At 38.6% G+C, this 18,059-nt stretch overlaps 1 protein-coding gene and 1 non-coding gene across 6 annotated transcripts in view; both read left to right on the top strand.

The window, feature by feature from the left end:
- CADPS2 (calcium dependent secretion activator 2) overlaps positions 1–18,059 on the top strand; it is a 397,782-nt gene that overhangs the window by 308,359 nt on the left and 71,364 nt on the right. For all 5 annotated transcript variants that reach the window (XM_077773241.1, XM_077773245.1, XM_077773242.1 and 2 more), the window contains one exon: positions 10,922–11,078. In XM_077773241.1, the coding sequence (XP_077629367.1) occupies positions 10,922–11,078 (157 nt within the window). The remainder of the gene's footprint in view (positions 1–10,921; positions 11,079–18,059) is intronic.
- On the top strand, positions 13,939–14,066 carry LOC144239329 (small Cajal body-specific RNA 20). Its single transcript, XR_013337391.1, has one exon.

Here is an 18,059-nt window from a genome sequence, read left to right on the forward strand (position 1 = left end):
TCCTTTCCAGAAAATCTTTAAGTCTATCTCCACATTCCAGTGCCTAGACTGTGCCTGACCAGAAATTTAGGCAAACCGATCTGTCAACTGTCTATCCAGAGACTACTCACTTAGACAATGCCGGGAGGTCCCGGGTGCTGAGGAGCAAGCCCTGGGCTCCCACCAGCACGGCGCCTCCACCTGCACCATTTGACTGATAAGAAAACTGACCCAGAAAGGGTGAGCGACTTGCCAGAAACGCACAGGTGGTTAGTTACGCGACTGCAGACCTGGGTGCTCTGCAGTGAACCACGTTGTTATGTCTCATTGACTAGAGGGGCAGAATGGTTGCCTGGCCCTGGTCTGCTGCCGGGTTTCATACCCGGCCCCGTAGCAGGGGTGGCAGTACAGACGGGATGATTATGGTGCAAGCCTGGGGACGCCCCTTTCCATTAATTAGTTTTAATTACATAATATTTGTATCTTGATAGCCGGTGAGATAACCCACCATTTTTGAGGGTGCTTTTATGTTTAGGGTTAGATTAGCCTCTTGTCCAACAAATGTCCCTTATTTTGGAAGAAGATAACCAGTAAGTGGCGTTTAAACGGCAAAGGTGTAGAGGTGGAGTTCCATTTGCAGCGGTGACTCTCAAATGGAATTCCATGGGCATAAATAGGCTACCAAAAATGTCTGTTAATTATTTAGTAATGTTTAAGACTGGGTATGTATCATATATATAATACTATACAATAATAAGAGTAGTAATTTTCCCTGAAAAGTGCTTTTCCCTGAAATATGCTTTGAAATATTTTCAGTTTACCATCTGTCTTGGTTATTTCGATATTTACATTCATGTATGAATCCAACTAGGGAGAGATTTTTTTTTTAAATCCGAAGAGTTGTAAAAACCTATGGTTAGTTTGACAGTGGTTTAAGTATCATGCTCTAGTCCATTCTGCTGGCTCCTCAAAAGAGCTTACATATTTCTGGAATGTGGCCCCCTCAGTTTTACGTTGCTCTCTGTGTATGTTCAGGCTGGGGGCTCTCCTAGACACTAGACTTGACTACAGAGCTTTCAAGATCATCTATAAAATACAGGATCAGAAATTGATCTTTTCTTGGGGGAAAAAATGAGCACATAGTACATTTCAAAATCAGATTCACTGTTTTTGTTCATTTATGCAGTTCTCTTTTTTTGTTATTGTAAATTATAAAGTTTAACTATATTTTTAGGGTAAAAGTAATCAAAAGCCTCTGACCTCAAATAAATTAGAAAAGACATAAAGAAATAAGATATTAATAGTTGTTCTGGCAAGGAAAAATCAGAAGACATTAACAGTGGTCTGATTTGCACAACATGACAGACATACAGATAGATGGACAGGTATTAGTTGATCAAGAAGCATCTACGTGTGTAAGTGTATCTCTACACTCCAGCTGACTGAGATTCAAATTATTTTTCTGTCACCTACCAACTGTATGACTTTGGGCAAGTTCTTTAATCTCCCTGAGTTTGCTAACATAGAAAGTAAGGGTAATTATGCCATCTACCTTTGTGGAAGGGGTGTTTGGAGGGTTAAACGATGTAATGTATAACATTACATTGAATAGGGGCACCTGGGTGGCTCACTCAGTTAAACGTCTGACTCGGTTTCAGCTCAGGTCATGATCTCACGGTTGTAGGATCGAGCCCCACGTCAGGCTCTGCTTCGAGTGTGGATCCTGCTTGGGATTCTCTCTCTGCTCTCTCTCTGCCCCTCCTAAGCTCGCTCACGTGCTCTCGCCCTCAAAAAATAGATAAAAATAAATAGTAAAAAAAAAAAGTATTTTGAGAAATAATTGGCACATAAAAGATCTAAGTTCATATTATAAGATCTGTTATAGAATTCAACTCATTTCTGTAATTGCTGATAATGATTACTTTTTTACTTTTGTACAAGCAAGAGATTTTCATATTCACTGACTTTCCACAACAACCTTAGGGGAGGTGAGGACAAGTATTATTATTGACAATTTGCATAAGAGGAAAGCCACCGAGGGAACTGATTTGCGCATGAGCTCTCAAGTCTCACACTAAGTGCAAAAGCTCGATACTCACTTCTACTTTCAGGGTCCATTCTTACCTGCCACTGTTTTCAATTACACTCAGAAAACAAACAGCTTTCAAAGTATTGTCACCTTGTCACATATTTCATTTTTCACCGTATAAGATCTTTCTATTGTTAGAACGTTGGTAGAAATGGTAGGGCTGAAGGATTACAATCAAGTTTGTTTTGTATTTTCCTCTTAATCAGTTACCCATTGTCTTCTGCCTCTGCCATCTCATTTACAAAAATTAGTGGCTTGGCACTAGAGCCCAGATAACTTTAACCCAGGTAATCAGGACTTGACTGGTGCCCTCCAGATGGCTATGTTTCTGAGTGGGGTTTCCCCCTCCCTGGTGGAGACCCTGATGCCCTGACACTCCCACCACCTCCCAGGAAGCAGTCCTCGAGGGAGGACATCATACAGCCTCTCTTCTTACTAACAGTCGCTGGTGGGATGACTGCCACCTCGGGGGATGATAGGAAAGTAAGGGGGTAGGTGTAGAAACCACTCTGTTCTCAAGGTGACAGCCTGGGACCCTTAGTTTTTCTTTTCAAAGACCGTGATCGCTTAAAGCTTTCTCTGATCGTCTTAGGAGAATAATAAGCCTTCATCACAGATTGGCTTACGTTCATCAGGAATACAGTTTGAGACACAGAAATACACTTCTGCAAAACATAATGAAAATTGTGACGATGCCAAAATCTTGCCATCCTGAAGTTACTTTTTTTTTTCTTTTTGATAAAATTCTGTCCCATTTTATTTCATTCCCCAACTGTGGCTCTGTCTTCTAAGTTCACTATAAAAAGAGCTGTGGAATGTTTCTGAGTCTTGAAACAATCCTGACTTAACATGATGGTTACTTTCTTAATCTTTTAAGATTAAAATTTCTTAATTTTAATCATTTGGGAAAGTATTGACTGTGAACTAGAAGTGAGGCTATAAGTCTGTCTTTGAAGCACTGCCTTTTTGGTGGAGTTTCTCTCCTGCTGTGCCTAGAGTCAGGGTGAGGTTCCCCTCCGGTCAGTCACTGTGGCAGCTCTACAAAAGAAAGGAGCAAGACATATGTGGTGAAATGACACTATTTTATTTTTTACTTTTATATTATTTGTCACATACCCATTTAAGTAGATAGTTAAAAAGTATTCAGAGATACTATTTTGAAAGAGCAATAGCTCATGACATAGAGCATACCATTTCCAATAGTATTTCACATTTATATATTTGTAGCAACAAAGTTCAAGTCATAAACACTAAGCTGGGCATTAACTAACTCGGACATCTGTTTATATTCTTCCTGTAGGCAATGCTGTCTTACATTTACTGTCCATTAATTCATTACATGATGATGTTTTGTATTAATAAATTGTGGGATGCTGGGTGGCTCAGTCGATTGAGCATCCAACTTTGGTGAGGTCACGATCTCAGCGTTTGTGAGTTCGAGCCCCACATTGGGCTCTGTGCTGACAGCTCAGAGCCTGGAGCTGCTTCAGATTCTGTGTCTCCCTCTCTCTGCCCCTCCCCCGCTCATGCTCTATCTCTGTCTCTCTCTGTCGAAAATAAATAAAACATTAAAAAGAATACTTGTATTAATAAATTAAACATTGTCTTGTGATACAAGATTTTAAGAAAATATCCAATGGGTTGATATTTTATAATCCATTTTGTTTTTTGCAGTTTGACATGTATATGGTTTTAATCTAATTCACATTTGAAGAAATTAAATGAAGTTTTACAACCATGTATCACACGTTCTTAGAAAGTTCTCACAAGTAAACTTTGACTTCTCTGGCTATCGCATGATAAATCTGTTTTGTTTTTTAAATGTTTATTAATTTTTGAGAGAGAGAGAGAGACAGAGTGAGAGCAGGGGAGGAGTAGAAAGGGGAGTCACAGAATCTGAAGCAGGCTCCAGGCTCTGAGCTGTCAGCACAGAGCCCAATGCAGGGCTCAAACTTATGGACTGTGAGATCATGACCTAAGCCGTAGTTGGAAGCTTAACAGACCGAGCCACCCAGGCACCCATGATGAATCCTTTTTAAGTGATTAATTCCAATTAGAAAAATAATGGAAACTTCTATATCACAGAAGTGTAAATGCTTTGTATCTGTTTGGTTAAAAAGCTAAAGCACTACCAAAAGATAAATTTAAAAAAGGGAAGAAGGGGAGCACCTGGCTGGCTCAGTAGGCAGAGCATGCAACTCTCAATCTTGGGGTGGGGAATTCAAGCTCCACATTGAGTATAGACTTTATTTAATTAAAAAAAATTTTTAAGGTGGGGAGGAGGGAAGACCTCAAAAGCAATTCACTAAAAACAGTATAAAGAGAGCCCTTATGTATATAAAAAAGTGTTCAAACTCATTCATTATTAGAGAAATGCAAATTAAAACAGAACTGAGATGGTGTAGCCAGAGAAATCCACATTATTTTTTGTGTGAGTGTGATAAGAGCACTTAACGCAAGATGTAGCCTCTAAGCAAAATGTCGAGTGTGTAACAGAGCACTGTTAACCATAGGCACTGTACTGCACAGTAGATCTCTAAGACTTGTTTGTCTCATATAACGAATCTTTGTACCCTTTTACTAATTCATCTCTGCTTCGCGTTCCCCGCCCCCCCCCATCTCCCAGCCATTCTACCTTCTGAATCCACCATTCCACTCTGCTCCTAGGGATTTGACTATTTTAGATTTCACTCAGCATAACATCCTCTAGATTTAACCAGGTTGTTGCAAATGGCATGGTTTCCTTCTTTTTTAAAGGAATTTCCATTGTATATAAGTGCCATATTTTCTTTATCCATTCATCTGCTGATGGACATTTAGGTTGTTTCCATGTCTTAGCTGTTGTGAAGAATGCTCCAGTGAACAGGGCAATGCAGAGGTCCCTTTGAGATTCTAATTTCAATTCCTTCAGATATATACTCAGAAATGGGATTGCTGGATCATGTGGTACTTCTATGTTTAATTTGTTGAGAAACCTCCAAACTGTTTATCATAGTGGCGGTAGCAATTCACGTTTTCAGCAACAGTATATAAGAGTTCTCCTTTCTCTACATCTTCAACGAAACTTATCTTTTTTTTTTTGTACTAGCCACCGTAATAAGGTGTTATATGATAATTCGTTGTGGTTTTGATTTACATTTGAAAATCATATTATGATTAATGATGCTGAGGACCTTTGCATATAGCTGTTGGCCATTTGTGAATCTTCTTCAGAGAAATGTCCGTTCAGGTCTTTGCCCATCTTTTAATCAGGTTATTTGGGGTTCTCATGCTGTTGGGTTGTAGGGCTCTTTATATGCTTCGGGTATTAACCCTTTATCAGATAAACTCTGGGCAAATATTTTCTCCCATTCCTTAAGATCCCTTTTCATTTTGCTGATAGTTTACTTTGCCATGTAGTAGCTTTTAATTTGACATAGTCTTGTTTATGTATTTTTGCTTTTGGTGTCATATTCAAGAAATCATTGGGTAATTTTCCCTTATGATCTTTTTTATTCCCATGGCATTGGTTATAATGCCATTTATGATTTTCATTTATGATTTTATTTTTTCATTTGTGATTTTACTTATTTGTATCTTCTGCTTTTTCTCTTTATTAATCTAATGTTTTGTTGATACTGTTTATATTTTTAAAAATTTAACTCCTAGTTTCATTGATGCCTTCTATTATTTCATATTCTGTATTTTATTTATTTAATCTCTAATCTTTATTTTCTTTTTTTCCTAACTTCAGACTTAGTTTGTCTTAGTTTATTTTCCTGCTTCCTTGAGGTGTGATATGAGGTTGTTATTTGAGATCTTTCTACTTTTTTAATATAGGTGTTTATTGCTGTAAGCTTCCTTCTTAGAATTCCTTTTACCGCATCCCATACATTTTGGTATGTAGTGTTTTCATTTTTGTTTGTCTCAGGATATTTTCTATTTCCCTAATGAATTTTTATATTACTCAGTGGTTGTTCACGAGTGTCTTGTTTATCTCCATGTATTTGTGATTTTTCTGTTTTCCTTTTGTTACTGATTTCTGATCTCTTTCCACAGTTATAAGGAAAGATACTTGGGATGATTTCAAAAGTTAAGAATTGTTTTGTGACTTAGCATGTGGTCTCTCCTGGGTATTGTTCTGTGTGTGGTTGAGAAGAATGTGCAGTGTGTGGTCATTGGGTAGAATGTTCTATATCTGTCTTTTAGGTCCATTTGGTCTAAAGTGTTTTTCAAGTCTGCTGTTTCCTTACTAATTTTCTGTCTGGATGAGATCTATTATTGAAAGTGTAGTTTTAAGGTCTCTGAATGTAATTGTGTTGCTTTCTGTTTCTCCCTTAAGATCTGTCAAGGCTTGTTTTATATATTTAGGTGCTCTGAGCTTGGGTTCATATATATTTGTAATTATTCTTTCTTGTTGGTAAATTGACCCTTTAATCATTATATAGTGATCCACTTTTTCTCTTATGACAGTTTTTGATTTAAAGTCTGTTTTGTTTGATGTAAGCATAATCACCCCTGTTCTCTTTTGGTTACCATTTGTATGGAATATCTTTTATAATACCTTCACTTTCAGCCTATGTGTGTCCTCAAATCTAAAGTCTCTCATCAGCATAGAGTTGGATCTTGTTGTTTTAATTTATTCAGTCTGTGTCTTTTGATTGGGGAGTTTAATTCATATACACTTAAAGCAAGTATTCTTAGGTAAGAATGTACCTTTTAACTGGACTCCAGATTTTTAACAGTCTTTTTTAAGGTGGTAACAACTTAAATTTAATTACATACAAAAACACTACACTTACCCCACTCACACATGCACACATTATGCTATTGATGTGAGAATTGACTTCTTCTATACTGTGTATCCATTAACGAATTTTTCTGGTAATAGTCATTCTTAAGTTTTTTTTATGGTAGAAAACTTTTGTTAACACCCTCATACTCATGATGAGGGTAATAAAAGTTGAGTCAAGACAATTTTTATTCATAATTGAAACTTACATCTTCATCAGTTGACATCAGATTTCACATAGCCCAGTTGCATTCATAAAGTGAAGAGTAACCAGTCTATTCAAAGCATGGGATTAGTAGACTCAGACATTTCGAAAGTCTGTCCTTGAAGGACTAAGAGAAAAGTATGTTCTAATCTTTTACATGAGGACTCAATGTTCTTTAACTCCCCTTATTACATATGATATTTGTAGTTCCCACATTGAAGAGACCTGGGAATTTATCCCAAAAAATGTGAGCTTAAAATACAAGACTGCCATATTAAAATTTTTGTTGACATTAGATCTAGCAAAGACTCTAGGGAAAAAAAAAAAGTACTGGCTGTAAATGTCTTCTACTTATGTAAATATGGATTTCTTAGGAAGATTGATTCTCCATGAAAGGTGCTTTTCATTAATCAGGCCAACTTCTAAAATTTATGGCACATTTAAAACCTAAACTATAGTTTGCTCCTTTCTGTAAGTGAAATAGACCTGAGGGATGAAGACACTTAAATCTTTGTATTTCAGTATGAGTTATCTGATTTGGATTTGATTTTTCTTTATAAAACCCATACTTAGTCATTGGAGTCATGTTCATCTATTTAGCAGTTTAGGGAACAACTTGGCGATTTTGTGGTTTTGAGATTATGGTTCTCTTAAAGTGTCAGTGTTTTATAAAATAGTGAGTGTTCTTGTAATTTTACAGGCTTTTGTGATAGAGTACTGTTTTGTTATATAATTTTGACTTGGTTTCTTTCCATTTACATTTGTGTAATTTCAGGAAAAATACTGAACATCTGAGTCCTGGATGATACTAATACTAATAATTGCAGAGGTTTTTTGCTTTTGTTTTTTTAAATACTTTTCTGGAGTGCCTGTGTGGCTCAGTTGGTTGAGCATCTGAGTTCGGCTCAGGTCATGATCTCACGGCTCGTGGGTTCAAGCCCCGCGTCAGGCTCTGTGCTGACAGCTCAGAGCCTGGAGCCTGCTTTGGATTCTGTGTCTCCCTCTTGCCCTGCCCCTCCCCTGCTCATGCTCTGTCTCTCTCTCTTTCTCAAAAATAAATATTAAATTTTTTAATACTTTTCTGCTTTAGGTTTTATAATAGAAGTAAAAATGATTTGTGTACCCTTATTGGAGTATTATATTACTATTAGTCTATGTATTTACCTTTTCCAGTGAGATTTATGCTTTCATATTTTTTTGTTATTTTTTAGCATTTATTTTTAAGAGACAGAGGCAGTGTGTGAGTGGGGGAGTAGGAGAAAGAGGGAGGCACAGAATCCAAAGTAGGTTCCAGACTCTGAGCTGTCAGCATTGAGCCCAACATGGGGCTCAAACCCACAAACCATGAGATCATGACCTGAACCAAAGTTGGATATTTGACCGACTGAGTCACTCAGGCACCCCGATATACATATATATATATATATATATGCAGAAACTATATATAGGGGGATATAGTTTATTTAGTTTTTGAGAGAGACAGAGCTCAAACAGGGGAAGAGTAGAGAAAGAGAGGGAGAGAGAGAATCCAAACTGACTCCACACTATCAATGTGGAGCCCAATGAAGGGTTTGAACTCAAAACCACAAGATCATGACCTGCACGAAAATCAGGAGTAGGACGCTCAACCACCCAAGCACCCCTACATTTTCATATATATTTGTGTTAATGTGTAGCATCCTTTGTTTCCACTTGGAAGAATTTCCTTTAGTACTTTTCTGTAGGGCAAGTCTAGTGGTAATGAGCTTTTTCAGCTTTCGTTTTCCTGAGTAAGTCTTTAATTCTCCTTCATTTTTAAAGTTTGCTGAGTTTTCTTGGTTCGCATTTTATTTCTGGCAGTTGTATGTATCTTACCACTCCCACCAAGCCACCAAGGTTTCTGCTGAGAAATTTACTGATAGCTTTGGTGGGGGGGGGGGGGGATGATGTGTTATTTTTCTCTCTCTGCTTTCAAAATTCTCTGTCTTTGGCTTTTGACAGTTTAGTTATAATGTGTCCTGGTGTGGACTTTTTTAGGTCAAGCCATTTGGTGTCCTTTAGGTTTCATGAATCTGGATGTCTATTTCCCTATCCGTAATTGGGAGGTTTTCAGCCACTGTTTCTTTTAAATAAGCTTTCTGCCCCTTTCCCTTCCTCTCCTCTCTTTGGGACTCCCATAATATCTATCACTGCTTTATTTTAAGATCTCCCCTAAGTCCTGTAGGCTTTCTTCACTTTTTTTGATTATTTTGTTATTGTTCCTCTGACTGGAGGACTTCAGATTACTTGTCTTCAAATTCATTGATTTGATTCCTTCTCCTTGATCAACTCTGTTGAAGCTCTCTGTTGAATTTTTCAGTCATTGTTCTTCAGTTCTTGAATATTTATTTAGTTCTTTTCATGGTTTCTGTCTCTTGGTTGAACTTCTCATTTTTTTAACACATCGTGTTCCTGATTTTATTTAGCTGTCCATCTGTGTTCTCTTGTAGCTCACTGAGCTTCTTTAAGATGCTATTTTTTGTATTCTTTTAGGCCCTTTGCAGATCTCCATGTGTTTGGAGTTGGATATTGGAGCTTTATTTTGTTCTTTTATTGGTATCATGTTTCTTTAATTCTTCATGGTCCTTAATGACTTGTGTTGGTGTCTGCACATTTGAAGAAGCAGTAATCTCTTGTAGTCTCTACAGACTGGCTTCCTCAGGGAAAACCTTTCACCAATCAACCCACTAAGGCATTAAGAGATCTTTGGTGGGCTGGTTGGTAGGGTTTATGGGCTAGCTGGCTGGCAGGGACCACAGGAAGTTGGGCCTCTGCTGGGTTCCATGGCAGGCAGTCTTTGTTCTGTGGTCCATGGTCAGACCACATGGTTTTCAAGAACTTTCTAAAAAGTAAATATTATTTTCACTCCTCTAAACAGCAGATTTTTTTAAGTGAATATTGCCATGACCTAAACGGCACTATAAAATGCCTAGCTAACTATAAAGTAATAAATAGAACATACACAGACTCATCTTTGTAGTGTTACTGTCAAATTTAAGGGGCAGAAGTTAAAATATTCACAATGAAATCATATATGCAATGCCAAGACCTGCAAAATTAAAATGCTGAGCATCAGAAAGACTATGTAAGACTAGATATGAAAGACAAAGACCATCAGAGCATTGAATTTTCATCAAAGAGTTAAGAAATGCCTCTCTGTGAAAGAAAGTGTATTTTAGCTTTAGACCTTAGATTCATTTTTAAAAGTACTGCAAATAAAAAGTAGTATTTTTTAAGTGTGAGAAAAAATTTTATACATGAATTTTAAATAATCAAATTTGGCATTGAATGAACTAGGAAATCTAGGGACACCTGGGTGGCTCAGTCAGCTAAGCGTCCGGCTTCGACTCAGATCATGATCTCACAGTTCGTGGGTTTGAACCCCGCAACGAGCTCTGTGCTGACAGCTAACTCAGAGCCTGGAGCCTGCTTCTGATTCTTTGTCTCTTTCTCTCTCTGACCCTCCCCTGCTCATGCTGCCCCCCCCTCCTCTCTCTCAGAAATAAATAAAACATTAAAACATTTTAAAAAAAGAAGTAGGAAATCTAATACAGCATTAAAATGCAAAATGACATGTTATCACTTTAATTTAAAAATACATGTTTGATATATAACATTTGAAAGTATATAAAACAAAAAAGAAAAATGTATCGCATAATTTAAGTGTAAGTACTATGAGCTTTTTGGTGTATTTCTACTATCACTGTTTTCTGTGAGTATTTTAAAATGTGTTATATATCCTATTCTATAGCATTCTACTACAGATTCACTTTTAATGACATGTTTTCGGATGGCACAATATTTGTGTGTGTTTCTAAGAAGCACTCTAATTTTACATTATTTCTTTACACTTGTGCAGGCATTTGCCTGGTGGCCCGATTTACTGGCCGAGCACGCAGAGAAATTTTGGGCTTTATTCACAGTGGATATGGATACTGCGCTGGAGGCCCAACCACAAGACTCCTGGGATAGTTTTCCTCTTTTCCAACTGCTTAATAATTTCCTCCGAAATGACAGTAAGCACGTGCATTTTCTTTCATATAGGAAATGGGGCGGGGGGTGGGGAGGTCACTGACGAGAACGTAGTGTGAGTGAGCGTGTATTTACAGAGGTCTCGCACTCACTGAACAAGATTGACATAGATAACATTAACGCTTGCTCGGTCCTCCTGACTTTTTCAAGCTGGGTTCTGGGGAAAACCAGTAGCACAGCCAGATTGCTCCACTGGCTTCTGAAGTTCCTCTTATTTCTGCCCTCCTGCCTTCAAGAACTGCTAACATAGGCAATCTCTTTGTACCCTGTGAATCAGAAAATCTTCAGAGGTTCGCATTTCTAAAGCACTTGAGAATACTTGCATCTCTGAAAGACAACTTAGAAATGTGCCATTATTCTAGGAATCGTGCTATATGAAGGCTTCTACTAATATGCATTCTGATAATACTGTTTGCCTGGGAGGGATTCACTTCCGTGATGGTGTAAGATTGCTATGTGAGATGGGTTGCTCTCTCAGTATTTAGAAATTTAAGAGGATGTAAAGGTCCTCTGTTGAGACCTTTCTTTCCAATGCAACAGTTACTTTTACAACTTTTCTGGTACCTGGTCTTCTAGAAACCAGAAGAAACCTAGTTTTACATCAGAACTTTATAGGGACATTTCTTAACACACAGATTCCTAGGCCTTTCCTCTGATGATTCTTTTTAAAGTCCCCTTAAGCCCAAGTTTGGCCACTACTGACGGCCTTTGCTTTAACACTTGCAGCGATCACAGGGTCACCAATTACCTGGTCAATTCAGTTTGTCCCATTATAGAGCGAGTGGATCTCTGCCTCCTCCTGCCCTCTGCTGCTGACTGTTCTACCTGATCGATGTAACCGCCTTCACCTCTTGTGTTTTCTTCCCCAAGCCGTCACTGCTAGTCATTCAGCCCTTCGTCACATGAGAGTGTTCCTGTGCCCGTTACCATTCTTATCACCTTCCCCTGCACAGACCTCACTCCACGTCTCAGGATTGCTCTGGAGTGTGGTGCTGGGAAGAACATAGTGCTCACAGTGTGACCTGAGTAACCCAGGTCCCCGGGAGAGGTGCTGTCCCTCTGCGCTGTCTTTGTGCAGCTCACGCTGCTCTAACCCACCAAGGAACTCAGCCACCCTGTGATACATTGCAAACTTAATGTACTTTAACACCGCAGATCCTTTACTGCCTGCCTTTCCAGGACGCCATCATTATGTACTTCTAGGCTTAAACTTAAATCCATGTCTTTACATTTATCTTTGTTTAAAAAAAAAAAAAAAAAAACTACTCTTGGGGCACCTAGGCGGCTTGGTCAGTTAAGCGCCCCACTCACGATTTTGGCTCAGGTCATGATCTCCCAGTTCATGAGTTTGATCCTCTGCACTGGCAGCATGGAAACTTCTTGGGATTCTCTATCCACCCCCATCTCTGCCCCTTGGCTGTTTCTTCTCTCTCTCTCTCTCTCTCTCTCTGCCTCTCTCTCTCTCTCTCTCTCAAACATTTTAAACTTTTTTAATAAAAAAATTACTCTTTTGGTTTTGTTCATCACTCTGTTCTGTCACATGTTAAGCTTTCTTTGGTTGTTCATCCCTTTCAACCTCTGATAAAACTGTAACTGTTTTACTGGGGTGGAGCAATACACATTAATATGAAATTGTGTGTAATATTAGACCCTCCATGGATATCAGATTTGATATTTGATATTTGATATTTGACTTGGAGAGCCATTCAAGAACCTCTGTTACAGTATGAGAGGCATCGTTTTTAGTAATTAATAACATGGACTATGATGCCAAAGAGATTCACATCTATGTCTGCCACTTGCAACTTGACCTTTGACATTAGCTTAACCCCAGTGAACTTTAGGTTCTTTATCTACAAAGGAAGCAAAGTAATAGTGCCTACAGTGTCATTGGTGGTGAGGATTGAACACCTTAATAGCTCACACATAGCAGATACAAAATAAATATTACAGGTATTAGTCTGTGAAAATTTCAGTCTTGACTCTTTCAACCAATTCATTCTCCTATCTGATTTCATTTCCAAAAGATTCTACTAGAAAGCCAAAGAACTACAGTGTCTACTCTCAGAAGTAGCTAAACCTACCTCATCCGTTTGTGAATCGTTCATTCTGCAAACGATCCCAGCCAGTTGTTAAGTTGAACTTTGGTTCCCTCCTGTCAGCTAGCAGACTCGGAATGACCTCTTCTTTTCCCAGTCTCTTAGCATCATTCATTTTCTGCTAAGAAATTATAAGTCCAGTTTCATGTTATCTTAAGACAATAAACCTGCTTCCAAAAATAAATATGTATGTTATTCAATAAGTCCCTTACTGAAAATAAAAAGTATAGGCTTATTTCGAGCATAGCTTTCTCCATTTGCCTGAAGAAGTCGAGAATTGACCATGTTTAGACTTATTTGGGAGTTTATTCAAATCTGAGGCATTTATTGTTCATAGTCAAACAGTAAAGATGAATCATTTAACTTACTCAACATATCAGAATTTACTCATGGAGAAAACAAGTGTAGATTTCTTAGAAATTTGGGGGAGGAACCTATACTGCACACTCCAATGAACTAGCATCCTTTAATATTTATTTTTTTAAGTTTACGTATTTATTGGGGGGAATGGCAGAGAGAAAAGGAGAGAGAGAATCCCAAGCAGGCTCTGAGCTGTCAGTCAGTGTGGAGTCCAACAGGGACTTAGTCCCATGAACCATGAGATCATGACCTGAGCCGAAGTCAAGAGTAGGACCCTCAATTGACTGAGCCACCCAGGCATCCCTAATATTTATATTTAAGAAGAGTTCTTACATTGCAGGGGTGAATTTATGAGAGTTATTTCAAAAAAGAACACTCAGTGAAGGGCCTCTCCCATGAGGCTGTGTGCATCCCTTTTCTCCTCAGCCAGGGTTGGAGGCCAAGATCGGCTCTCAAGGATCATTGTCAGGGCTGACTTGAGCTGGCAGCCTTATTTTCCTGCCTCAGACATGTGTGGTTGCTGGGAACCCCTACTTGGTCTATACCAGGCATGTGGACCTCACAGCCACACCAGGGTCTGAAGAGGCAGCACTGGGCAGGGGCCCTCTGGTTCTGCTTGGGTAGTGCCAGATTCTCATGAGCTCCTCGATGCTGGCCCGTGTTGCCCCAAAAGTAGCTTGGCCCCCTGCCTGGCCCATAGGCAGCACCTAACAAATGCACCTAAACAGGATCTCATGTGGGATTGCGAGGTGCGGGGTGGTGAGGAAGAGCTGTGAGTGTTTTAGAAAAGCTTTCAAGTACCAGCAGTTTTTCTTCACTAACAAAAGTTCTGAAAGCATCTTATTTTGTTCTAAAAGCAATAAACCACTTTCTGTAGAGCTATAGAAATAAAAAGGAACACTAAAATGAGAATAGCCGAAAGTTCATTTTTAGCCAGACCTACAGATATTTAATTCAAAAGAATTAAATTTTAAATTAAAGATTTCCTATCTTAAACCATTTCCGTAACATTGGCTGCTATTAAATGGATAAAGCATAGTTTTATGTTGTTGCTGTATTGTACGTTTTTCAGTTAAAACATGGAAGCATGTATTACTGGTCTCTTTTGAGCACTATCAATTTTGGGGTAAGTCTAGATCTTGGCTTTGATCTTGCAGTGATTAACAGATTTGAGAAAACATCAATTATTTCAGAGAAAAACAGCTCCTCCATGTAGTGAGGTAAATAGAAAAGTTCCCCAGTGCCATAATTTCCTTTTGGTATTGGGAGCACAGTATAGTCTGGGGAATTGAAATACAATGCAGTGACTTTCATCTCAAACTCAGAAGTTGCTATCCAAAGCCAAGACCACTGAGTATCTTAACAGTTGGTAAAATATACTTTTTTTTTTGCTATTAATATCACTCTTGATAATGAAGAATATTATTGATAATTATGTGTTTGTTTTATTAAATTCCTGAAATATTCAGATGGCGATTTAGTGAATTCAATTCAAATATGAAAATGTCAACCTATCCCTGTCCCTGCCTTGACCTTTTGGAAAGCTTAAGGAAAACCTAAAACTTCTATCCTTTTAATCCCCCTAGAAAGAAGGAGCCTCACATCAGTGCCATGGCGCGAGAGCATTTCCCACATTGACCCAATTAACATTGGAGTCCAAATTCTAATAATTAGGGCTTTAGCCAGGGGTAATAGAAACAGATTGCTCTGAAATGTCCAGTCTTGGAACAGGAGACCGTTTGCTAAATACCGGTACTTGCAGTACTTGCTGCTGTTAGCCCACATGTGATACGCAACTCGTATAGAGTATAGGTTTTAAATGGTTATAACTTATAATAATGTTGCATGCTTATGTTTGCTTTTCCAAACTAAACTTACTAACACATCTCCAAATAGTGGAGGTATGGGTTAGAATTTTTACTTCATTTATTTGTGCCTTGAAAACTTGGTAGCCGAGTTGTTTGGGGTTTTGTTTTTTAATGAAGAATCCAATATGTCCCCACTGGTTGGTTCCCATCTTTCTTAAGGCTTGGCTATTTTAAAAATAGGTGTTTATCTTTTGGAAAGGGGACTGGGCTTTAAACAAGTTCTCCATTTTCCAGCCTAGGAAAGTAAATCCCTCAGAGGTGATGTGCCCAGGAGGGAGCTCACTGATGAGGTGAGGTTCAGAGGCGAACGGGAGCCTGCCCCTAGGTCTCCAGTTCAGTCTCAGCCTGCGCTAACAAAAGCAGATTCTGGGACACTTACTATAATCTTTTAAAGGAAGATAGGAGATTCCTTGAAGTTTTATTTTGACCTCAGAAAATTTTCATAAAGCCCTTGAGTTATGGGGACAGAGGAAGAGAGTTGGTTAAAGGGTACAGAAAGAATCAGATAATGGTATTTGTTGTTCTGTCACGTATGGTATGAAACGTCCATGATGAGAATGCCAAGGACTGAACTAATTAGTGGGGGGAAAGATTCAAGACAGCCGATTCAGTTTCTGTTGTAAGGAGGAGAAAAATTCTGTTGGGGTCATGCGTCTTTCCTTAGAGTTGGGCTTGATTAGGGAAAGTCGTAGCCTTAAGAACCCTTGGAGATGAAATGTGGTTTTCCTCCAGGGAAGAGTATCAGCTGCACCACAATTTTAGCAACTGTCCCCAATCTCCTGCCCCTCACAGACTCACCCACTGATTCCCAGAGCAGGACTGATGAAAACAATCTCTGGCTCCTTCATTTCTGTCCAGAAAAGACTGAGCTCCCTGCTCATCCCTCCATCCTACCTCCATCCACCCTGATCTACTCCCCCCGCCCCAACTAAAGAGATAATTAGATGGGTAATCACTTTAAATGGTATCTAAGGAAACAGTTTTGAGAAAGAGATGTATTAAAGTTGAGGGAAAATAAATGTTTTCATAATGAAGCAATTAGCATGATAGTTACATGATACCGTGTGACTATAACGCTAGTACAAATAGATTCTACCCTTGCATGCTGTCTTCCACAATTGTCCTGTCGATAATAGATATGGCAAGTGACCGCTTCTGACAAATGAAAGCCATCTGCAAATGGCACAGATCATTTCTTTCAGCACTACTGAAAGGCAAACCCTTGGAGCTAGTCACCTTTTAATCTGTGGATATGTTAGCAAGTGGCAAATGACCATTCTTTTGGGAACTGATTCCCAAGTGAAAAATACCATGGTGCTTCTTCTTTAATTAACAGCCTTTTCACATTGCTAGCACATTAAAGCCATCCTGAAGAACACCCGTGCTTATATAATCAATGTCACAGCGTCTCCGCCTAAACGAATAATAAATGTTCGGGCTCTGCACTAAGTGAAAACCTATTCTCCAAGACTTTCACCTTCATAAAGATGGGCTCATAAAAATCGAAAAAGGAAAAATTGGAATGTGGTCTCATGAGGATAAAAAGGCTAGTGTTAATAATTAACAAGGAGAGTGAAGTGGAGTCAAATTAGCCATAATAGAGCCCAGAGTGACTGGCAAAGTCACCTCTCATTATCAAAAAACTCATTAAGAAATGAAGAAGTGGAAATCCCGCTGGGTTATTCTCACACTTAGGCTGTATCAGAGATTATTTTTCAGATTTCTTTCAGATGAGGAACTGTTAGGTCACCATATCGTATATTAGGTTAATCTTCGAGCTTTGAAATATGGAGGGCGGACACCTGCGTGTTATCCTACTTCAAGCGCTTAAATGAGCCATGCATCTGAAATTCACGAACTGGTGTTCATAGATACAGCCGTACATGCATCTACAAGGCACAATACAGAAAGAATATGACTTCTAGAGGACAACAGCGTTGTGTGCCAGCCTAGTTTTATAGATCGGCACATTTACAAATGATGAGATGACCACGAAAATGCAAAAATGTACTTAACTCCAGTTTCCAGAGTTGACTGAATTCAAAATTACATGTCAGAATTTGTTTTGCCAGAGTGTGTGGTAAAATAAATATAAAAGTAAGCAGTCGCTAGCTTTTTTTTTTTCAGTTGAGTTCCATGGTATTGCTCTAGATTCTTTACCACGTGTAGACATTTAAATTTTTTAGTCTGCTTTTTATATTTTCATAGAATTTAATGCCTTAAGGGAAATAACCTGCTCTACAATGCCTACGTGTCCCTCACAGTAGATGGGCAGAAAGTTCTGTAACCCCTGACGGCCATGAGCATCAAGAAGCCTACACTTGAGGGCTATTGATCATGTTACAGCCATACTCAATTGTTTTCATCACCTAGGGCAAGCATCGAGTAACATAATCCCAGTCCGAAAGCTGTATGTAACTGGAATAAAATTACGAACTTCTCCATTTGAATTTTATATTAAGCTCATAAAAGACAGCATGAGAAGAGCAGGACCATGAGACTTCTTTGTCTGTCTTTACCGTAAGCCTTGGTTAATGTTTATATTGATTTTTTTCCCTGAATTAATTCTGCAAGAAACAGGTGCTGAATGCCTAAAAATTTACAAATTCTAGTCACCTTGAAAAAACTGGATTAAAAA

Source organism: Crocuta crocuta, unplaced genomic scaffold (genome assembly GCF_008692635.1).
Source record: "Crocuta crocuta isolate KB4526 unplaced genomic scaffold, BGI_CrCroc_1.0 scaffold16, whole genome shotgun sequence".
In the NCBI taxonomy this organism is placed as follows: domain Eukaryota; kingdom Metazoa; phylum Chordata; class Mammalia; order Carnivora; family Hyaenidae; genus Crocuta; species Crocuta crocuta.